Below are 24,630 nucleotides of genomic sequence, written 5' to 3' on the forward strand. Positions count from 1 at the left end.
TTCTGTACATGGAATAGCCATGGAAACCCCGCTGAGAGCCATTGAAATGTCTGATTCCAGCAGTCTGGGGATAAAACCCTCTTTGGCTGCTGAGGTGCATGGTGTGTGTGTGTGTGTGTGTGTGTGTGTGTGTGTGTGTGTGTGTGTGTGTGTGTGTGTGTGTGTGTGTGTGTGTGTGTGTGTGTGTGTGTGTGTGTGTGTGTGTGTGTGTGTGTGTGTGTGTGTGTGTGTGTGTGTGTGTGTGTGTGTGTGTGTGTGTGTGTGTGCATGCTTACATTCCTGCTCTAGCCTTTGTGTGTGGACGCATATGTGTGCATCTGAAGAAATTCTTTCACAGGGGACTGTAACTGAACTGTGAAGAAACGTAACTTTTGCATCACACCTTGGCATTAAAATCCCTCAATTTGTAACACTGCTGCTGGTTTACTGGCAGCATCGCTTCACAGAAGAGACTGGTGTTGTTTTTCTCCTCTCGGCCTGCAAACAGCTGAACAGTTCACTTTTTTTTTATTGAAGCTTCTTCTTTATGATATTGGCTGTTTTGGTTACTGTTGAATGAGTAGTGTTTGTGTGGCTAGCATTTCATTTCTAGGGCTGTGTAGCGCCAACAATCTTATTTATGTCTCGACTTCATAGTGAGATCTACTGAATGCCACAGATAAATACCAGCAAATGAAAAAATAAATACTGACAGATAAATGATTGGTAGAACTTACAAGAGTACAGTCGCCCATTATGAAAAGTAACTGAACGCTTATTAACAGGGGTGAGGTGTTTGTTAGGGGAAGAAAAGTTTGATGAACAAGCTCTATTCTGATGCTTTTTTACACACTCTGGCCCGTCTTTACATTCAAACAAAATGTAATAATCATTGACATTTTTTAATATTTTTATAATGATATTGTTAAAAATATTAGTTGTTAGTAATAAGTAGTATCGAGTATAAGCAGAACTTCTTTCACAACTTAACAACAGCCCTGGCCCAATTTAACACCTGCTTATAGATATACATATTAACACGTACTCCCAAACACTTTGGGTAGAAAATAAACGGGTCTCAGAGGAAGTGAAAGATTTGACAAATTCTTGTGAAATAAAAAAAAAAGCTTATGCGTTGTAATGTCTTGAATAGTGTTCAACACATGTTCTACCAACGCTTCATAGATTAGTTTTAAGCCATTAGGGTTGTGGGGTTGTTTGTCTTATTTGATGGTTTGGACCTCAATAAAGCATGAGTGAATTATTTATTTACTATTAATTAGTAGTAACTTATAAACCCTTTAAAGCTTAATTAGATTGTGGCTGGTGTTCATCTTCTCTGCTGCTATAAATGTTGGTAATTATTAATAGTTTTTCCACAACCTGGCAACCCAAAAGTTACTGTTATTAATAACTTAAAAGTGATCTAAAAAGCATTAGAATAAGAAAAAAAAAATTGTATCCATTAATAAACCCATTAGTGCAACATTTGTATTGTTTTTTTAGCAGCTTATTCATTTTCTGAGCAGATGACAATTTTCATATATTTGTAACTCAAAACACACATGTGAGCACGTCTCCACTGTGTCTACGCTGCCGACCTCACTGAATGGTTCCAGCCAGGTCCTCTGGGAGAAATCAGCTCGCCGCCAGCCACACAAATATTTCCTCACCGGATTAACCGCAACTGAGTCTGTCTTTTTTTTTTTTTTTTTTTCTCTAACCACCTGTGTGTTCCCGCCATGGTGGGGCGGAGGAGGAGGGGGGGTTCAAACTTTATCTCTTCATCAGACAACATCCTACTCTTCCTCGGACTGTACCATCATGTGACGGAGGGGAGACTTGGAAGAAGAAAATATCTGTGATGAGAATAACTCCAGGAAAAAGAAAAGGGATAAAAAAAAAAAGCCTGCTGGTTGATTTTGAATGAGAAGGAGTTTGAATAGTGGCGGGTCAAAGGTCAAGCTGGTTCTTTTTTAGAGGCGCAGGGAGTGTTGGGGGAGGAGAAGGGGGCGAAAGCAAGACAGGAGAATGCACATTGTGATGGAAAAGTTTTTGGGGGGACAAAAGAGGCAACGGGCTCAGTTTGGCGTTGCGTTGAGCAGACAGGCCCTCCTTTGTCTCTCAAACCCCTCGGTCAGGAGGCCTCGCAACTTTCATTCTTCCCTCATTTCTTTCCCTCCCTCCCTCCCTCCCCCCAGGCTTTGAACAAATCGGTTCCCCCGTTCTCCCGTCCTCCCGTCCCCCTTCTTGGAGTCGCGCTGAAAAGAAGTGAAAGGGGAAAATAGAGAGTTTGTAGTGTTGCGCAGTTGTTAATTAACATGCAGATGTCTGATTCGTTGAGAGCTCTTATAGCATGGGCTCAGGATTATGAGTGGGACCGGTTTTGTGAGTGGTGAGAACACAGTAGCAATGTCTGAAAGCACACACACACACACACACACACACACACACACACACACACACACACACACACACATACACACACTCTCCCTAATGCCCACGTGCACACAGTAACATCATCTTGTTGTTTTTCCAGGCTTTTCTGGGAACCTTTGCCAGATAGACATCGATGAGTGTGCAAGCACGCCGTGCAAAAATGGCGCCAAGTGCACAGACGGACCCAACAAGTACACCTGCGAGTGCACTGAAGGTATACAAGTTCTAACAAAAGCTGAAATTAGAGCAGTAGAAACTTATACGGCCCTCAAAAAAGGGAATGGAAATTTTGAAGTTGTAGAAATAGAGCAAACCAGTAAAAAACACCCTGTTAAAAAAACAACAACATGACAAAAGCTGAAAAGAATGTATTTTTTCCAGGTTACTCTGGGAGGCACTGTGAGACGGACATCGACGAGTGTTACTCCAACCCGTGCCACTACGGCACCTGCATCGATGGCCTGGCCTCCTTCAGCTGCCACTGCAACCCCGGATACACCGGCCGGCTGTGTGAAACCAACATCAACGAGTGTCTGAGCCAGCCGTGCAGGAACGGAGGCACCTGCCAGGACCGGGAGAACGCCTACACCTGCAGCTGCCCGAAGGGAACCACCGGTACCCGCCACTCACATACAAACAGAGACACAAACAGTACTTTCCTTTTTTCAATTTTGAGGAGACTGAGAGCTAATTTTTTTTTTGATTCTGACAGGAATCAACTGCGAAATCAACATCGACGACTGCAAGAGCAACCCCTGCGACTATGGGACCTGCATCGACAAGATCAATGGCTACGAGTGCGCCTGCGAACCCGGCTACACGGGTAAGAAACAGTTTTTCAGAGAGTTGGTCATGTTATTGCTCAGTCTTGAAACATGTGGCTGCTATATGGCAGAGGATTCAGCTCAACCTCCTCTCTAAAAAAGCCCAAATTAAAGAGTGGGAACATTTATTGCCTCCCTAAAAAGGGAGTGGTAGGTTGGAAATTGAAAAATTATGCACATTTGGGAGCCAAGTTAGCTATTTTACTGCTTATTCTTATAAGATGTACAAGTTTATTGTTAGTGAGGTGCAGGTGACTCTCTTTCTACCTATTGCATCATTGCAAAACTTCAATTTTCTGAGTGGCTCTCTGCGACAGTGAAGTTTACTTAAGACAGGTTAAACGTGGCAGCTGTCTCAGGTGACAGGGAGACAAAATGAGTGTTCAAGGTGCTGAAACGTGGAACGTATGGACGGAGGAGTGAGGGGTCTTGACGGGGAGGGTGACAGATGGCGAGCACTCTCACTCGGCCGGTGTCACTTTCCAGCTACACCCTGTCCCCAACCGGCTGCTGTTAGGACACTGCAAGCTGCCCTCACATACAAAGAGGAGGACACACACACACACACACACACACACACACACACACACACACACACACACACACACACACACACACACACACACACACACACACACACACACACACACACACACAGTCACCTGGGATTTGAGCAGGAGAAAAGATTCCCTGAAAGATTCCTGAAAGTTGAGCTTTTAAAAGCTTGGAAGCCGGTCCCTGCTTTAAAGCTAAATGGGCTGCCTTTATGTTATGCGTGGCACCAGGCTGAATGGCGTCAACGCTTCAAGTGGCCGACAAAGGGGGACTTAAAACCCCCTCATGTTTCTGGAAGTTGATACATTCGCAGCGCTGAGATATAGACTTCATTGTGAAGCGGCTTTTTATGATGATATGTGAGTAAGCGTTGTGTATTTAAAATAATACTCCACATAAAGTGCAAAATGAAGCTGTTGAAACCAATAAACACATTATGTAATGAGGTTACGTCATTTATGATGATTTAAGGGAAATAGTTGGACGTTTTGTGGTTAACCTTTGTTGGCTTTCTTGCCAAAAGTTGTATGAGCGGAACAATTCCCAGCACTGTGAGAACTTGTCTAACTAGTTTTTCTTAGTTGGTCGCACCACCACATGATTTGAGCCAGAACCTCTCGTATTCTCTCCCAGCACACCGACCTTCCTCCTCTCTCTCCTCTTTTTGACTTTCAAAATAATCAGCTTTAGACCACTTCATTTTTGGAACAGCTTAACTTAGCTTAATGGATTGATTCATGAAGTTCTCCGCTGCTACGTACACACTCATCCCAATCTAGAGCCCTGAATACTACTGTCATATATGTCTATTAAATATGATGCTACGGCCAGGAGACAGTTAGCTCAGCTTAGCTTAGCATAAAGACTAGAAACAGGGTGAAACAGGAAGCTTGACTTGATAAAAAAATTAAACTGTTTCGTTCATGGAGGGTTTTGTGTGGGACTATTTGTTGGCCAGTACCAATGACTTCCCTACTGCACCCGGCCAAGAAATATTCCCCAAACATGTCCTTCTGTAAAAGCAGTATCTTGTTGTTTTAACACTTTTGTCTTTGTAAGAATTAAACAAAAAAAGATGTTGCTTGGGGAGCTTTAAGAGTGTTGGTAGGTGTTTTTTTTAACCTTTGGACAGAGCGAGGCCAACTGTTTCCCCCTGTTTTCAGTCATTATGCTAAGCTAAGCTAATCGACCGCCGGCTCGAGGTACGTATTTAGCGTACAGACATCAGAGCCGTATCAATCTTCTTATCCAACTCTCAGCAAGAAAGCTTTTTTAAGTGCACTTCACCAAAATGGAGAACTGTTGCTGTTCGATTCCTCCAGAAAAGAAAATATCAAAAAGGTATCCTCTTCTTTTTTTAGGCACCATGTGTAACATAAACATCGACGAGTGCGCCATCAACCCTTGCCACAATGGCGGCACCTGTATCGACGGCATCAACGGCTTCACCTGCATGTGTCCAGACGGCTACCAGGACCCCACCTGCTTCTCCCAGGTCAACGAGTGCCTCAGCAACCCCTGCGTCCACGGTCACTGCGAGGACAAGATCAACGGGTGAGACAAACATGGAAAAACCACTGCAAAAACAAAACGAAAAGCACTTTAAAAAAAACTTCTTTCAAGTATGGAACTACCAGGCACATCACATTTGCTCTGAATGTATCTACATTTGGAGATTCATCACTAAGATTTTCCCACTTCATTTTCTCCATTTCAGCTATAACTGTCTGTGTGATTCGGGCTGGAGCGGTAAAAACTGTGACATCAACAACAACGAGTGTGAGTCCAACCCATGTATGAACGGAGGCACCTGCAAGGACATGACCAGCGGATACGTCTGCACCTGTCGAATGGGCTTCACTGGTCAGTACTGGTGTGGATGAGATGTTTTGGCATTCATAGTGCGTGTTTGTCGTTGTTAAACTGAATTGTGTGTAATACATTTTCCGCTCTAACCCCAGGACCAAACTGCCAGACCAACATCAACGAGTGTGCCTCCAACCCCTGCCTCAACCAGGGGACGTGCATTGACGACGTCGCGGGCTACAAGTGCAACTGCGTCCTGCCTTACACGGGTATGAAAATATTATTGAAAATATTTCATGTGTTGGTCTTCTGGTATTTCCTTCCTTCGGGTGGCGGGGACAGTTTCCACAGCCGGTTTACTGTAAGTTATTGGGGCAGAGAGGAAGAAATGTGCATTGGATGAAATAACTGTTGAGTAAAGTTCAACAGCAAGACTTCCTCATGGCTCAAAGACACCGAAACCTCTGGCTCAAATCCAAGCATCCCTGATAAGAGCGCTGGAAAATATTTTTATGTCAAGTGTCTTATTATTTGACAAAACAGATAATGATGGAAGGGCCGAGGGCAAATATTTCTTGTACTTGTTGAGTCGTCTTTTTGGAAAAATCCACAGGTCTTTGAATAATAAAAGGCCTTTGCTTGTGCCGGGGTGGGAACGGGGCGCTTGACACATTTCCTGTTTGCCTGCTTCCTGTCTCACAGAACAGCAAATGGCTTCACAATTGCCGGAAACTGGAGCCGGCTTCCTGTACGAGCCATGTGTTATGGAAACAGATAGGGAAATGTCTCTGTAGGCCTCTAGCACTGACAGAACCTGGCTAAAATCTAGTGATAGCACTGATTGAAAGATGATTCTGTGTCCATTTGGGTTGGGTTATTTCCAAGTTCATGACTCCTACGTGATATCACACAGTGAGAGTTAATGTTGAACACATTTTAAATGTAATTCATTTTAGTTAAAGGTGTGTATGTGTGTTCTTTTTCTTTGTGTGTTACAGGAGAGAACTGTGAAACCTTGATGGCTCCCTGCAGCTCCAAACCCTGCAAGCATGGGGGAGTGTGTCAGGAGTCGGAGGACTATCAGAGCTTCTCCTGCGTCTGTCCTGAAGGATGGCAAGGTAAACATTATTTCTGCATATCTGTGTGTGCTACAGGAACTGTACTGTAGATATTACAGTCCTACTACATTATCCCAACAGAGAAAAAGCCCAATTTAGAGTACAAAGCTCAACTCTCTCTCTTTCATTTTTTTCTTGGCCTGAAAAAATGCCAAATCATATGAATAACATTTTCAGTGTGTTTTGGTGTGCCTGACACACCCTTTTCTCTTTTTGTATACTTTCACAATTTGTCTGGGATTGTCCAGCACCTGTGTAAATGAAACTGCTGTACAGAGGATTTGTACTTTTCTCTTGCGTATTTATATCAAATCAAAAAATACACAGTACAAGATGAAGTGAAATTTGTTTATTCCTAGCTCCAGAAAAGTAAACTAACAAATAAAAAACCTAAAAGTATACTGTAGAATAAAATACTTTATTAAAAAAACTAAAAAATATAGAATAATAAATGAATGATTAATATATATATTCAAACATACTTATTCTCCCTCCTTGCAATCAACCTATTGTTGTCTTATCTGATCCTTTTTGACCCACTTGGTTTGTGCCACCATTCAAAGAAAAGGTGACATTTGCTTTGTCTTCCTCTTTCCCACCCCTCCAAGGACAAACATGTGAGGTGGACATCAAAGAGTGTGTGAAGAATCCCTGTCGCAATGGAGCAGCCTGCCAGAACACTTTGGGCAGCTACCGCTGTGCCTGCAAACCGGGCTTCAGTGGACGCAACTGTGAAAGCAACATCGACGACTGCAAGCCCAGTGCGTACTCCAATCTCTCTCCTTTTACTTCTGTTGCTTAATTGATACACTTGAACCTCATTGTAAACCAAAAGCAATGACCTAAAAAAACACTTTCACTGAGCATTTCCCTCACCCCCTTCCTCCCACAGACCCCTGCAGCAATGGAGGCCTCTGCAAGGACGAGGTGAACGGCTTCCTGTGCACCTGCCTGGCCGGCTTTCGGGGCACAAAGTGCGAGGAGGACATCAACGAGTGCGAGAGCAACCCGTGCAAGAACGGAGCCAACTGCACCGACTGCGTCAACAGCTACACCTGTACCTGCCCGGCCGGCTTCAGCGGGATCCACTGTGAAAATAACACCCCCGACTGCACTGAGAGGTACACGGCTCACAGAGTGTCATATAAGTACCACAAAGTATCACAGAGTATCGTGTTCTAACCCCACAGATTTTATATTCAGAGTAAGATTGTGTGCACTTACACAGATTGGTGAGTAAGGGCATCTGCTCAGATCAACAGGTTCGCTTTCATCCACTCTTTAATGTAAACCCCATTTCACTGTCCACTACTGCCCCCTCTGGTGGAGTATTGACGCAGACCAGCTGGCTTCAGTATCTCTTATGTTGCAGCTGTCCCATAAACAGGAGGATAAGTAGACTGCACTTTAATGAGCTTGTAACTGTAGGGCTGTTTGTTAGAATGCCAAGACTGGTTTTCCTCAGCATCATCAACCTAGTTGGGAGATTTGATATGAAGTATCTGGAAAAAACACATATGTGCTTAGTCAAGTTTCTGAAGACAAATCTGATGTGAAAAAGCCTGCAGTTTCAGTTAATCAGAGCTGTATTGAGTTTCTCTCTTCCTCCTGAAAAGCTGCAGACAACTTAACTTATTTACAACATTCTTAATCTTTGTTTTTCTGCAGCTCCTGCTTCAATGGCGGCTCCTGTATGGACGGCATCAACACCTTCACGTGTTTATGTCCGCCGGGCTTCACCGGCAGCTACTGCCAGCATGACATCAACGAGTGTGACTCCAAACCCTGCCTGAACGGCGGCACCTGCCAGGACAGCTACGGCACCTACAAGTGCACCTGCCCACACGGATACAGCGGCCTCAACTGTCAGGTAGGAGGAAGGAGACGCGCTTTAAAGGGAGAGATCCCCCCCTAACATCTAATACATATTTTTAGTCTAACCTGGAGGGCTGTTTATCAGTCGAGATGGTTTTGGTGTGAGTTGCCTAGTTTTCGAAATATAGGCCATAGAGAAGTCTGCCTTCTCTCAAATACAGCGGGAACTACATGGCACTTGTATTGTGGTTCTCAAAGCACAAAAAAATGTATTTGAACCATATTATAGTTCTACCAATGACTAAATCTAGATTGATAAATAGAACTTGAAGTAAGAGGAAGAATTTGTACTTTTGATATTGGTGTGAACTGTCCGTCAATGTTTTACTTCAGCCACTTCTCTTAACAAGTTTTATAAAGTATTCCAGTAAAGTTAGATTTTGCGATTTGCAGGTCAAAAGATGTCAAGTTAAAAAACTGGGAAAAATTAGGTTTAAAAGTGAATGTTATTTAGATTTCTTTTGTACTTAACGCACAGCAGTTTTTACCTTTCTGTAGCTTTACACTAGCATACTGTATAATCCTAGACTTTTACCCTTCTTTTGACCTCCAAATCACTTTTTGGCATATGTAAATTTGTGAAAGTAAATTACTGATTAGAGACTGTTTTTTTTTGCACCTTTCAGAACCTGGTCCGCTGGTGCGACTCGTCACCCTGTAAGAACCGGGGGACCTGCTGGCAGCGGGGAACCACCTACAGCTGCGAGTGTGAGACTGGCTGGACGGGACTCTACTGCGACGTCCCGAGTGTCTCCTGTGAGGTGGCGGCCAAACAGAGAGGTAAGATAAGAGCTACCAGGGTTTGGCCAAAGGTGTTTTATTAAAAATCATCATCATAAATACAGTGTGGATTGGTTTGATGGTGAAAATGAAAAGCCCACCGTCTCGTCCGTCCTCTCTGCGTTAGGAGTCGACGTCGCCCATCTGTGTCGTAACTCGGGTCAGTGTCTGGACGCAGGAAACGTTCACTACTGCCACTGCCAGGTCGGATATACCGGAAGTTACTGTGAGGAGCAGGTGGACGAGTGCACCCCGAACCCCTGTCAAAACGGAGCCACCTGTACGGACTTTTTAGGCGGATACACCTGCAAGGTAACAGCACTAAAGAAAGCTATGCATCTAGTTCAATTTTAATGTATAATGCTACTGAAGTATGAATTCAGAAATCATGTCATTGCAATCTTTTTTTTTAATGTTATTCTTAATAGAATGCATCAGGTCTAAATAGAACTTCAAAATATATTCTTTTACCTTTCTATAGTAACTTACAGAGAGTTAATTAAACATTATTTTGTGTTTCCACATTTTTTCATGCAGTGTCTTTTCATTTAGTGTTGATTTGAATTGCAAATTGCATCTTAAATGTCACTCCACATGGCATTTCAAAAGTCTCATCAATAACTTATTAAACTTAAATTTGCACATCTTGTTTACTTTTCAGTCTAAATCTCAAACCTCGATTTTCTATCATGAATTTGTTAAAATGCCCGGGTGTACAGCAGGAATCCTTTCATCTGAACATAACACTAGGCAGTCCTAATGAAGAGGCCAGGTTATAAATAGCAGACAATCAGCTTGGTTATGTTAATCTCCTCTGGAATAAAGGATCTGCTGGCCTTGGCAGGATGGAGGCCAGAAAAACAGCCAGGTAAACAAAAAAACATCTATTTCATGTCGGACATTGATTAAACTTTCTCCTCTCTTCTCCCTCTGATTTCCTCTTCTTCCTCCTCCTCGGTTTCTTCTTCTTCTTCTTCTTCTTCTTCTTCTTCTTCTTCTTCTTCTTCTTCTTCTTCTTCTTCTTCTTCTTCTTCTTCTTCTTCTTCTTCTTCTCTCTCAGTGCATGCCAGGATACGTTGGGACCAACTGCTCGGACGAGATCAATGAATGTTTCTCCCAACCGTGCCAGAACGGGGGCACCTGCATTGACCTGATCAATACCTACAAATGCTCCTGTCCCAGGGGAAGCCAAGGTCAGCGGACCCCACGCACACACACTCCTCCACACCGCTCCGCCTCTCCATCCTCTCCCTCCTCTCCCTCCTCGTCTCCACGCTTCATTAATTAGGGCTTAACAGCAGCCGGGGCTTGTCTGCAAAACTCCTCCTCCCGTCCTGCCTCCACCCTTCCCTCTACTTGTCAAATACGGCATTGATTTTTTTTTCTCTCACACATGAAGGGGAGGGTGTGTTGTAGGTCAGGCCAAAGTGCCAGCGGAGTTGGGTGTAGCCCCGAAAAAAGCCGACACGTTGTTGGAGACAGAGGAAGAAATAAAATAAATTGACACAAAGTTAAGGGGAAAAGTCACCTTAAAATAGATATTTTTCAGATTAATTCATTTATAAAAAAATATATATAGATATTTTTCAATCAATATTTAAAATAAATAATAATGAATGCCACTTCCTGCTTCTGATTAAAGCATGTTATATTACGCAAGTGAGACACCATTGAAATTCAGTTTATTTTTTTCTGTTTCCTTTCTGGACACTAAAATAACCAAACTTTTTATTTTGTTCTTTTACATATTTTTTACATTCATTTCTATATGAATTTTACTTTCCTTTACCCTCCATAAAGCCATAATTCATTGCAGCCATGAGACATTTAGCATTTTTTAGGGCATTATGAAGCAGTTTTTCCCACACTGTTTCTGTGGCTATGGATCAGTTATGTATAGATCCCTCTGCTTAATCTTAAAAGTTCTCTTTTCATGTTTATTTAATATGAAAATAACATCGAGGAGTACAATTTCCCTTTTAACTAAACTACTATAAGCTGACATTACTTGTCCCTCTTCCCCTGCCGTACCCCTCCTCAGGTGTGCACTGTGAGATCAACATCGACGACTGCAACCCGTTCACCGACCCGGTCACCAAAGAGCCCAAGTGCTTCAACAAAGGGAAGTGTGTGGATCGAGTGGGAGGCTACCACTGCATCTGCTCTGCAGGATACGTAGGGGAGCGCTGCGAGGGCGACATCAACGAGTGTCTCTCCAACCCATGTGACCCGCGGGGCACGCACAGCTGCATCCAGCTCACCAACAACTACCGCTGCGACTGTCGCACCGGATACACAGGTAGACAGCCGGTCAGGGGGGGTAACTCGTCAGTCGTTTAAAGAATGAGGGAGAAATTTGACAATATGAGATGTTTTTGTTTAGATACCCAGAGTTCTTGTGTTTTATTCCCTACATTAGAGTTAGACTTACTTAAATTGTTATGGTGGGATTAATATCAGTTTTTGATTACTTTTTTGTTTGAGGGAGTTATCTTTGAAATGAGCTTTTGTCCATTAAAAAACATAAAATGTAGCTTTTTCTTCAGTCTGCAGAGGTTGAATTTATGGGTTTATGAAGATGAACTTAACTTGAACTTAAATAAAGCTGAAACTATTAGGAATGACTGCAACATTTTTTTAATAATCAACTTATTGCTTACATCGAGTCATTTTTCAAACCAAAAATATTAACATACACTAGGGAAATATGAAAATTTGGCTGTTTTTTTTGTTTGTTTTTGACTAATGTGACTAATTATTTTGGTTTTGAACTGGACAAATCAACTTTTGGAAAAATTTTACCATTTTCTCACATTTAAGTGATTTACTAAGAAAATATTCAATAAAATCATTGATAATTAACAAAAAAAAGAACATAAATTGCTGCCCTAAACTGAAATGAGAGTGGAAATCAAATGTCAGGATATTTTTTAAAGATAATATTACTATATTTTTTACTATATATTTAACATTCTCTGTCTCTGACTCCTCCTCAGGTCAACGCTGTGACACAGTGTTTGATGGATGTAAGGGGAAACCGTGTCGCAATGGAGGAACCTGTGCTGTAGCAAGTAACACGCCACATGGCTTCATCTGCAAATGTCCTCCTGTGAGTAACTACAGTACACACTCCTGCACACACACACACACACACACACACACACACACACACACACACACACACACACACACACACACACACACACACACACACACACACACACACACACTCCTGCACACACACACAGAGCTTTGTCACTTGTAAGAACATTGTATTAAATCATTCCTCGGAGGGACTATTCAAAGCTGAACTGTAACTGCTACATATCTAAATCTAACTATGTAGACCTCTTCTCTTTTAATCTAACCTTATCCTTTAAATATAAGAAGGATGAGAGGCTATAATCTTTCTTTATTCCATAAGGCCTTACTTCCATCTTTTAGATATTTTATTATTATATTACATTTTTATTTTAAGATGTTTTATCTTTAGAGCTGTTTTATATTATTTTTTATCATTTATTAATATTGTTATACTTCTGCCTCTGCACCACAAACTACAATGCTACTGTAGTCTGACCCTCTCTTACTCTAAGAGAATGTATCCTATAAGAAGAGGTTCATTTTGTCGAGACCTGATTTTTGTCCCCTCAATGCAAGCATGTGAATAGATTTATTCTGCTAAATGACTGTAATGTAATGTAATGTAATGTAATTTATGTCCCCTGATCAATAAAAGTAAACACTGACACACACTTTCTTGTCCTACCTCCATTAATTAATGTTTTAAATAGTCAGAAGGAACGCAGATAAATTCCAAGATTTTATATGGATGAAAATGAGGTATTTGCTCAAATAAAATTGTTAATCCTTATTCAAATGTTTCTTTTTTTCTTGTACAGGGCTTCACTGGCTCCACGTGTGAATATGACGCCCAGGCCTGCGGCAGCCTCCACTGCCGCAACGGAGGCACCTGCATCTCCGGCAACAAGAGTCCCAAGTGTGTGTGCACCCCGTCGTTCACCGGGCCCGAGTGCCAGTATCCCACCGACAGCCCCTGTAACTCCAACCCCTGCTACAACGGCGGCACCTGCGAATACACGTCCGAGGCGCCGTTCTACCACTGCGTCTGCCCGATCAACTTCAACGGCCTCCGCTGCCAAATCCTGGACTACAGCTTCCAGGGAGGCTTCGGCCACAACATCCCGCCGCCGTCCGAGGTGGACGTCACCTGCAAAATCCCGCTGTGCGAGGAGGCGAAGCACAACAAGTACTGCGACGTGCTCTGTAACAACCACGCGTGCGGCTGGGACAACGGGGACTGCTCGCTCAACTTCGACGACCCGTGGAAGAACTGCTCGGCCTCGCTGCAGTGCTGGCGGTACTTCAACGACGGCAAGTGCGACTCGCAGTGTGACAACGCCGGATGTCTCTACGATGGGTTTGACTGCCAGAATCTGGAGGGACAGTGCAAGTGAGTGTTTGTACCTCTAAATTAAGATAAGAGATAAGATAAGATAATCCTTTATTAGTCCCACAGCGGGGAAATTTGCAGGCTTACAGCAGCGTAGAGTAAAGTGCACACAAGAGACATAGTAGAAGAAGACAAGATAAAAAATAAATAAAAGTATTATAAATAAGCAATAAAAAAAACAGTAGAAAAAACAACAATAACTGAAATATTATATTTACAGACAGAAAAAAAAAATATTTTAACTATTTTAACTTTTTTAGAACTAGATTAAGTTAAAATGTTTAATTAATCTAATCAAATGACATTACCAAACCTCTAACTTAACCTTTTTCCTTCAGTCCTCTGTATGACCAGTACTGCAAGGACCACTACGCCGACGGCCACTGCGACCAGGGCTGCAACAATGCCGAGTGCGAGTGGGACGGCTTGGACTGTGCCAACAACATGCCCGAGAAGCTCGCCCTGGGCCAGCTGGTCCTGGTGGTCCACATCACCCCGGAGCAGCTCCTCAACAACTCCTTCGGCTTCCTGCGCGAGCTGAGCCGCGTCCTCCGTACCAACGTGGTATTCAGGAAGAACACCATGGGCAAGATGATGGTGTACCCGTACTACGGGAACGAACACGAGCTGAAGAAGTACAACGTCAAGCGCTCGGTGGATTCGTGGTCCGAGGTTCCCGGGAAGGTTGTGGATGTGGTGAAGAGGAGCCTGTATGATGTGGCAGGCGGCAGCAGGAAAGTGAAGAGGGAACTGGATCACTTGCAGATCAAAGGGTGGGCAATAATATTTAATTTGATTTATTTATTAACTTTTTCTGATTTAGTGAAAGAAATAGGTTTGATAGTTGACCTCTGTATGTGCCGTCTCTTCTCTCTACAGTTCCGTCGTCCACTTGGAGGTGGACAACCGCCAGTGCTTCCAGCAGTCCACTGAGTGTTTCCAGAGCACCAATGATGCTGCAGCTTTCCTCGGGGCTCTGGCCTCCAGCGGCAAACTGGACGTCCCCTACACCATTGAAGCAGTTTTTAGTAAGTACATCGCATACAAGTCTGCACATTTAAATATACACATTTAACCGGAGTTAGTGGACCGTACCGGCGTGTTTGCATGTTTTACCTCGAAAAACGAAGGATCCTTTTCGTTTCTTTCGGTATTAAAAGCCATTAGCAGCTTTGTGAAAATCGCTCGAGTTGCATTATAGTGGACATCAAGTCATTATGTGGTAATCTGCTAATCAATGTTAAAAACACATCAATGAGCCACATGATCCTTCATCATGATGAGCCTGGGCACCGTTCATTTTGAGTCAAGTTCACATCACAAGAGCACCAAATGTGTATTAATCCACCCCTGAAACTAGTCCCAGATAAAGACAATTTTTACAGATATTTACTTCTGTGTTTTGATGGATTACTATTGAGAGATGGACTATTATTGTTGGTTTTGTGGACAACAAAATAAGTATTGAATATCACCCGCCTCATTACGACACAACAATAATGTAACTTTGATACAAATTAGATTTTCTCACCTGGACAGCTGAAAAACTCAAATAAGTTCTGGTATAAACTGGTAATTGATTTCATATCAGTGGAAACCTAAAGTTGCTAGAGATGTTAGGACAAATACAGCCACAAATGTTAAACACAACTAAAAGGTTCACATAATTATGCTTATTTGTAACGAAAAGATAAACTTAATCCACTGGTAAGGTATTCCTGCAAATTTCCCCGCTGCGGGACTAATAAAGGATTATCTTATCTTATCTTATCTTCCTCTAATGTCCACACACATACATGCTCCTGCACGAGCGGATAAGACACGTGCTCTTCCACGCACACTCAAAACCAAAGTATCCGCCGCGCCCTCTGGTCGGGTCCTAACCCTACCGCTCTTTGATTGTGTATTTGTTATGCAGCGGTGAACAAATGCAATTGTGAATCTCATGGACTAAACAATCAATCCTCCTCTCTGTGTGTAAATCCGCTGGCTTCAGGCTCCAAAATGGTTAATTGCTGCAAATCAACTCATCCAACCCCCTACTCACACAATATAACACTCTGTCTGTCTCACTTCCCTTCACAGACATGTACACATATACGTCCACGGATAACACACACTCTCACATGCACGTACACACACACACACACACACACACACACACACACACACACACACACACACACACACACACACACACACACACACACACACACACTTCATCCCCGCAGTGTGAGGGGCTGCTGCAACCTTCACCTCGCTGAATGTAATACCAGGACTTAATGCATCTCCAAGGGTTTAGGTTGGGGGAGTTTATCATTTCAAAATCGTTAGTGGAAAAAAAAAAGAGAAGGGGAAAAATTGATCGGGAGTGTGCTAGAAGTTGGGAGTCTTTGTTATCTCGAAAATCCTAATAAATCCTTCGTCTTTACAGCTTAAAGCGCGTGCAGTAATTTGAAGTTCATTAATCCCCCTCCTTTTTTTCTCTTAAAGAAGAAATGGTAAAGTTGTCTCTTGGTACCCTGGGTTGAAAAGGGAGAGAGGAGGTGGTGGTGTTCGTTTTTTTCCCTTTTTTTTCCTTTTTTTCCTTTCTTTTATCACGCCCCATCCTTTTTTTTTTTGATGAAAAGTGGTTAGCAATTCTGATTATTACTGAATAGATAGTAGAAGCTAGCTTTACAAACGGTGAGGATCGTCAGTCACTTTCCGGCGCTTGCTGCTGGTTGCCGTGTGTTCTGGACTGGGAACCGCGGGGGCGAAGAAGAGCCGGACCAGCCTCTGCTCGAAAAACACTCGAGGCGGATCCTGGTCCACGTCCGTTTTTCCTCGGCCCGTCTTGACCATGCTGTACCCTTTCCCACCAGGCGGAGTGGAACCCCAGAATTCACAGGAGCTCTACCCGATCTACTTGGTGCTGGGCGGCATAGGGATGCTGGCCTTCCTCGGAGTGGGGATGGTGGCTGCCCGAAAGCGCCGCCATGAGCACGGGCGCCTCTGGCTCCCCGAGGGCTTCAAGACCACAGAGACCAGCAAGAAGAAGAGACGTGAGCCTGTCGGAGAGGATTCCGTGGGATTAAAGTAAGTTTCCGTTTTATTCACCAATGGCGCTCTCCGTCATCGGGGGAACCGGTTTCTTTTTGCGGGTCAGGTGAAGGGCTGGTTCTGATGGTCAGAATGGATCTAACTGGTCATCAGACAAATTTTGGGAAAGGGGGATTTTGCATTGGATCATTAATGATAATGATATAGCAGGTTAAGGTGCGCATTAATTGACTTGTAAGGGCAGAGGGGTGGGGTATGGGTTTAATCAATGCTTTTGTTTTTTCGGCATTGCTGCACCATTAATGGTGAGTGTCTCGGATGAGATGGAAGCAGCAGAGTACGTGGATTTTTACTGGGTTTTCTGCTTCATCACAGGCCACTGAAAAACACCTCAGACATTTCACTCATGGATGACGCCCAGAATGAATGGGGAGAGGACGAGCCCTCGGATGCAAAACGCTTCAGGGTAAGGAAACGGAAATATTACACACCAACTGAGCTTTGAAGGATTTTTTTTATATGTTTATAACTTTAGAAACAATTTCTTACAAATATTAATTTAGTTCAAACTAAATTAAAACTAATTTAATTGTGATTGCTTTTAAATACTTTTTTCTTCTGAATTAAAATTAAGTTTAAATGTTTCTTTTTTGTGATTTTATCATTTAAACATGTTTAATTTCTGTTGCCTAACCTCTTGATGTGCCCGTTTTAGCAGTTTGACGAGCAGGCTATCCTGGAGGTGGGCGACCAGACGGACCACCGCCAGTGGACGCAGCAGCACCTGGACGCCGCTGACCTGCGCATCCCCTCCATTGCTCCCACACCGCCTCAGGGCGAGATTGAGAATGACTGCATGGATGTCAATGTCCGGGGACCAGGTGGGTGACTGAGCACTCACTGATTCACTTACTAATAAGGAAATCGTAGAGAGTTCTGTGTTCCAACGCATGTGGACAGAATCAGTGGATCTGGACCTGATTTTGGTTCATTTTCATTTTGGATGACTCGTTTCATATTCCATGATTTTATTAAAGATCAAATCTTATCAGTTAGCATGTCAGCATAGCTTAAATGGTGAGGGAAAATATGAATGGAATCAGTTTTTAAAGGTATAAGAATTAAAAATAATTGATTTCTGTTACACAAAACTTGTTCTATTATTTCTGACCTTTTTTCTTTTGTGGTGTTCAGACCTCTAAAAATATTTAAAATTAAACCATTTGAAAAAGAAAAACTATACGTTGATAGAACAGCTGTCAACTTATGGCCAAGGAACGGTTAGATTGCGTTGTTTTAAAGGGCCACGAGCTTAAAAAAGGATTTGTCAGGAAAGATTCATAACTTTTTGAATGAACATTTCTAGTGGTGTGTGTGTGTGTGTGTGTGTGTGTGTGTGTGTGTGTGTGTGTGTGTGTGTGTGTGTGTGTGTGTGTGTGTGTGTGTGTGTGTGTGTGTGTCTGGATTGATCGACATTTCTAGTGTGTGCATTTTTGTGTGTGTGTGTGTGTGTGTGTGTGTGTAATCGCGCATGTAGGAGTAGCTAAAGCCCCGTATCCTCAGGGTACAGGATCTTCTTCAAAGCAGCCGGCTGGAAGCCAGGAGCCTGGGGGAAAACACTGATTCCTGATCAGATTAATCATTTGACCAGTTATGGGCCTCTGTTTTTTTTTCTATTCTAAATTACAAAAAACAATAAAGGATTCAAATGCAAAAGCCCAATTTTGTAATAAGTGCCAAATTCCCTGTAGAAAAAAATCAAAGTAACAGGGTTAACAACTTGAGAGCACACTTTTTCTTGCCCCGTCGTGGTTCGATGCACTTGAATCGACCAAATCTGCCAGATCTGGGGCTCGCTCTCCTTTTGAAGAGGAGAAAACCTATTCAAGTCGACTGACTGAGCTGCCTCTCACACTTAGATATTAATGCTTCGTTTTCTGCAGCAGCCCAGCTTTAGCGAGCCCCGGCCTCTATCCCCCCAGCTTCGCTTTCCTTCTGAAGCCCCTCCTGTGCCGGGGCCTTGATCAGAATCCGTTATCGAAAGCGGGGAGCTGTGATGATTCAACTCAGGCAAAAGTGTCAAATCCACATTCGATTTGTTTTGTTGCCTTGTTTTGATCTGCCTGCTGCTTTGAAGTACGCGGCTCCTGCAGCAGTTACCGGTGCTGTGCTGTGCTGTGCTGTGCTGTGCTGTGCTGACCGTGCAGTCTGTTACCCACAAGTCTCTTCTTCTAACATCCCCCCCCCCCCTCTGCCTCCTCCCTCTCTCTGTCCAGATGGATTCACACCTCTGATGATCGCGTCCTGCAGCGGGGGAGGTTTAGAAACGGGCAACAGCGAGGAGGAGGAGGACGCCTCTGCCAACGTGATCAACGACTTCATCTACCAGGGCGCTAACCTGCACAACCAGACCGACCGCACGGGGAGACCGCCCTCCACCTGGCCGCCCGCTACGCTCGCTCCGACGCCGCCAAGCGCCTGCTGGAGGCCAGCGCCGATGCCAACGTCCAGGACAACATGGGCAGGACGCCGCTGCATGCTGCTGTGGCTGCTGATGCACAGGGGGTGTTCCAGGTGAGCTCTCATATGCCAAATTAGTTTCCTAATGACTTTCTAGGTGGTAGAATTAACATATTATTAATAAAAATAAAAATAAATGAATCCATTTATCGGTCATTCGTAATGTTTAAGTCATTTATCAAGCAAAAGTGTGACAATTGTTAGATGTTTTGAGGTTCCAAATGTGAGGATTTGCTTGATTTGTTTTATATTTCTGTTAATTAAATATATTTGGAAGTCAGACAAAACAAGCAATTTGAAGATTTCGTCCTGGGCTCTAGGGAAATTATGATTGAACTATTTTCTGACATTTTCTGGACTAACTGATAAATTGGTCAGTTCACACCCATTCAATAGTTTCAGCCCTAAAAAATAAAGCTGTTAAATCATAATTTTACTGATGTAGACCAGTCGTACGAGTGGTTCAAATAACTTAGAATTACTCACAGGCTAAATTGTACATTTTATTAGAATATTTGAAGTATAACATTTTGATTAATGGTTTCATATTTAGCTCTAAAACATGTCTTATGTCTCTATAGATTCTGATTAGGAACCGCGCAACAGACTTGGATGCCCGCATGCATGATGGCACCACACCCCTGATCTTGGCTGCCAGGCTGGCGGTGGAGGGCATGGTGGAGGAGCTCATAAACTGCCACGCTGACGTCAATGCAATCGATGATTTCGGTAAGTTTTCTTAGTTTTATGCCACTTTTATGACCCTTAAAACAATCCAAAGTTAGTGTTGAAAGCAGTCAAATGAGACCCTCAAATGCATGAAAAGAAATCTAATAACCCTGTGTTTGTTTCTAAAGGTAAATCAGCCCTACATTGGGCCGCAGCAGTGAATAACGTGGAGGCTGTAATCGTGCTTCTCAAGAACAGCGCCAACAAGGACATGCAAAACAACAAGGTAAAAAATGAAAAGGCCATATGTTTCTGTCTCTTCCTGCTCTTAACTCTCTAAAACAACAGTGAATCATCCTTCCGAGATAAAAAAAGAAATTCCTCCTACCATCTGTGATTTTCTTAACGGGATGTCTCCTGTGTGTCTGCTTCAGGAGGAAACCCCTCTATTCTTGGCTGCCAGGGAAGGAAGCTACGAGACTGCCAAGGTCTTACTGGACCACTACGCCAACAGAGAAATAACCGACCACATGGACCGGCTACCCAGAGACATCGCGCAGGAGAGGATGCATCACGACATCGTGCGGCTGATGGACGACTACAACCTGGTACGGAGTCCTCACATGCATGGAGGGTCGCTCGGCACCACCTTGTCGCCTCCTCTCTGCTCGCCCAACGGCTACCTGGGCGGCATGAAGCAGCACCAGCCTCATGGCCAGGGCAAAAAGGCCCGCAAGCCCAGCGCCAAGGGCATCGGCTGCAAGGACGGCAAAGACATGAAGGTGAAGAAGAAGAACTCGCAGGACGGGAAGCCCGGGAGCCTCCTGGACGGCTCCGGTGTGCTGTCACCAGTCGACTCGCTGGAGTCCCCGCACGGCTACGTCTCCGATGTGGCCTCGCCGCCCATGATGACCTCACCGTTCCAGCAGTCGCCATCTGTGTCCCTGAACCACCTGCAGGGTATGTCCGATCCACACCTGTCCGTGGGCCATATGGTGATGCCGAACAAGCAGGAGCTGGCTCGGATGCAGTTCGACCCGCTGCCTCCCCGTCTCACCCATCTGCCCGTGTCTGGCTCCGGTGGCCAGGGCGCCATCAACGGCCAGTGCGATTGGCTGTCCAGGATGCACGGCAACATGAGCCAACCGGGCCAGTTCAACCCCATGAGAGGAGCTCCCGGTGGTCAGGGAGGCCTGCAGCACGGGATGATGACGGCCCTCCACAACGGCCACCCCGCCGCCGGCCTGTCTCAGATGATGACCTACCAGGGGATCCAGAGCACCAGGCTGGGTCCGCAGCCCCACATCCTGCAGCAGCAGCAGCAGGCTCAGCAGATGCAGCAGATGCAGAACCTGCAGCAGCTCCAACAGCAGCAGCAGCAGCAGCAGCAGCAGCAGAGCATCCAGCTGCAGCACCAGAACTCGAACGCGACCAACAGCCAGAGCTTCATCAGCGGGGAGCTCAGTTCCCCGGAGCTCCAGCAGGGCAGCGGCAACTCCACCATGCCCATCCACACCATCCTGCCGCAGGAGACCCAGATCATGTCCTCCTCCATCAGCCAGTCAATGCCCAGCACCCAGTTCCTCACCCCGCCCTCCCAGCACAGCTATTCAGGCCCCATGGACAACACCCCAAACCATCAGGTCCAAGTGCCCGACCACCCCTTTCTGACCCCCTCCCCCGGCTCCCCCGATCAGTGGTCCAGTTCGTCCCCTCATTCCAACATGTCCGACTGGTCAGAGGGCATTTCAAGTCCGCCGACAAGCATGCAGGCTCAGATTGCACATCTACCTGAACAGTTCAAATAAAAAGCTTGTATGTTTACGCCCAGACGAGCTGCTGTATATTTTTTTATAAAAAAAAGGCACTCTTTGTGGAAAGAAAAAGAAAAGAAAAAGGGCAAAGCTGTCAACAAGATTAAATAGGACATTTTTTTATATGCTTTTTATACTAACAGCAATATCTGCGTTTCATCCATTCTTTTTATTTATTAATGCCTTATTTATACACATTGCCTGCTTACAGAAATTTCGGGGATCCATGGTGCTGGGTCAAACGGAGGACGGAGAAAGTCCTTTAGAGAGACTCTTTTTCTTTTAGCATTTCTTTTCTGCAGTGAAGCCGCAGCATACACACTGGGTATTTATTTCCTTAAGGACTTTCTATTCTTTGCCTTTTTTTCCATATGATTTCTCAATCTTTGTTTATATTTTGTTACTTTTTTTTTTGTTGTATAATCTTGTTTATAAAAAAAACTCTTGTGATTATAGGGCATTTTAAATAGCACATTTTAAGTTTCAGTGTTATTTCGATGATAAAACAAGTTGTGAATGTTAACAGAACACATGTCCTGTATTTCATGCAAAGGCCGTTTATGTTTTCACAGTTTCCCCTTTTTTAAATATCATGTGATTCTTAGTTACACTCTACAGTTGTGTACATTTCTTGAATCAACGGAACGACGTAATGTTGTGTCACTAGATTTGACTGCATTCATATGTAGAGATGTGGTGGAGATGTGATATGTTGTACAGTATACAGCCATCTTGGAGATTGGCGGTTAAGACAGGCTTGAGTATCTGTTGGTGTTTGAGAACTGGCCCGTTGGCCACAGCGTATGTTGTTGTCCAGAGGGAAAAGGAAACTTCATTTCCCCTCTCCCTCCTATTAGTTTGAGCCTATGGCTGTGTTCTTCCTTCTGTAAATATGTTATGCATTTCCCTTGTAAGCAGGATTTTGTTTAAGAAATCTGATGTCTTAAGCATGCAATTTTTGATAGGTCCCGCACCAGTCAACAGCCTCTAAAATGTCAAACAGAACAGAATATATATTTTATATTTTACTGTCCCTTATGCATAAATAAAATTTGAACTATATACAAATAGATACGATATATTATTAGGAGACATTTTTCTCATAAAAAGCAAAAAAACTTAAATATTGAGGTTTTATAAAATCATATTTATTCATTGTTCTGTAACACATACAAATCAACTGAGGCAACCATTTGTGCATATTATAAAATGTTTTCTTTACACTTTGGTTAAATGGAAAAAAAAACTGTTGGCTAAGTTCTCATCTGTGTCCGCATTAGTACTTTGTGAGACACACTTCCTGTAGATTGCAAAATGTTATGATTTAAAAAAAACATTAGGTTGTAGTGAATTGTAATATCTGCAATATGTTTCCTTCCTCTTATACAGTTATAATCTGCAAGAAATGTATTTCCCATTTTCATTTTTTTTTTCTGTAAAAATGTTTCTTGGTATAATAAATGGCACTTGTGTGTCTTGAGCTTATGAACACTGTCTATGCTTTTTATAAATTACTTTACAAGATCTCTAAAGATCAATATCGTCTATACACACTGAAAAAAGAGGTGAGCTGAATAATGATATATCTAGTACAATGACCACAGTATAAAAATGAGCCTCTGATAGTTTTGGGCAGCAATTAATAGCTTTTTGAAAAAAATAAAATAATAATAGTGACCTTTCTCTTAATAAACTGCAGCACTTTATTTATCTTTCTAAATTTGCTGAAGGTGCCAAATATTTTTCTTACTGTGTCTCCCTCTAGTGGTGGTAATAATTATCACAACTGACTGACCCAGATGAAAGGTCCAGCTGAGCTGTTTCTGCAGCTCCTGTTTATCATGGAAACAGGTCAAATCTAAACTAGACAAAGCGATCTTTGCATGACTTATTGCGTTAGCTGGATTCATTTACCGGGGGACCCAGGGCATAAGGTAATCCCCAGTTCCTAATTGTTTCTGTGCTTTGTACTTTTCTAAGACAGAATACTAACTGACCCCGCATTTGACCCCAGCTCAAATCTGACATAATGAAGGTGTGTGAATTGTATTTTGATAAAGGGGTCTACTTTTCAACATATGGCCTCAAAAAGGTAAGAAAGAATCTCTGGGTCCGTCGTCTCAGTTACTCAGACCAAACAAGATATTATTGGGAAATTTACTTGTCATATTAATTGATAATTGTCCTTATTGTGGCAGTTTATATTATTCCTTTGTGGTGCATATTGCCAACTAAATTTGCATAAATCCGTTGCCACACAGTGAGCCTGGAACTTGTGGGGCCCCTGGAGGTCTGGGCTTCCTGGAGGTCTGGAGCATTGTGGCATTTGCAGGTTTTAAGATAAGATAAGATAAGATACAGTACCAGTCAAAAGTTTGGACACACCTTCTCAATGGTTTTTCTTTATTTTTTTATTTTTCTTCTACATTGTAGATTAATATTGAAGACATCCAAACTATGAAGGAACACATATGGAATTATGTGGTAAACAAACAAATGCTCAACAAACCAGAATATGTTTTATATTTTAGATTCTTCAAAGTAGTTGAATGAGAAGGTGTGTCCACACTTTTGACTGGTACTGTAAAATAATCCTTTATTAGTCCCGCAGCGGGGAAATTTACAGGATTACAGCAGCATAGAGGATAGTGCAAACAAGAGACATAGTAAATAAAATAAAACAAAAAAAACACGATCAAAATAAGTATTATAAATAAGCAAATGAGCAATAAAAA

General features: G+C 43.2%; 1 protein-coding gene across 1 annotated transcript in view; it reads left to right on the forward strand.

The window, feature by feature from the left end:
* LOC129100772 (neurogenic locus notch homolog protein 1-like) overlaps positions 1–23,380 on the forward strand; it is a 44,407-nt gene extending 21,027 nt beyond the window's left edge. Inside the window, 26 exon segments of the mRNA XM_054610240.1 lie at positions 2,519–2,632; positions 2,800–3,033; positions 3,131–3,241; positions 5,159–5,351; positions 5,515–5,660; positions 5,759–5,872; positions 6,602–6,721; positions 7,330–7,482; positions 7,614–7,842; positions 8,390–8,591; positions 9,223–9,376; positions 9,504–9,688; positions 10,437–10,569; positions 11,418–11,675; positions 12,373–12,485; positions 13,279–13,850; positions 14,189–14,623; positions 14,730–14,878; positions 16,715–16,928; positions 17,268–17,358; positions 17,608–17,773; positions 19,169–19,309; positions 19,312–19,466; positions 19,994–20,141; positions 20,270–20,367; positions 20,516–23,380. Of these exon segments, the coding sequence (XP_054466215.1) occupies positions 2,519–2,632; positions 2,800–3,033; positions 3,131–3,241; positions 5,159–5,351; positions 5,515–5,660; positions 5,759–5,872; positions 6,602–6,721; positions 7,330–7,482; positions 7,614–7,842; positions 8,390–8,591; positions 9,223–9,376; positions 9,504–9,688; positions 10,437–10,569; positions 11,418–11,675; positions 12,373–12,485; positions 13,279–13,850; positions 14,189–14,623; positions 14,730–14,878; positions 16,715–16,928; positions 17,268–17,358; positions 17,608–17,773; positions 19,169–19,309; positions 19,312–19,466; positions 19,994–20,141; positions 20,270–20,367; positions 20,516–21,889 (6,002 nt within the window). The 3' untranslated portion in view covers positions 21,890–23,380.
* Positions 23,381–24,630: the final 1,250 nt, after the last annotated feature.

This window comes from Anoplopoma fimbria, chromosome 13 (genome assembly GCF_027596085.1).
Source record: "Anoplopoma fimbria isolate UVic2021 breed Golden Eagle Sablefish chromosome 13, Afim_UVic_2022, whole genome shotgun sequence".
Classification (NCBI taxonomy): domain Eukaryota; kingdom Metazoa; phylum Chordata; class Actinopteri; order Perciformes; family Anoplopomatidae; genus Anoplopoma; species Anoplopoma fimbria.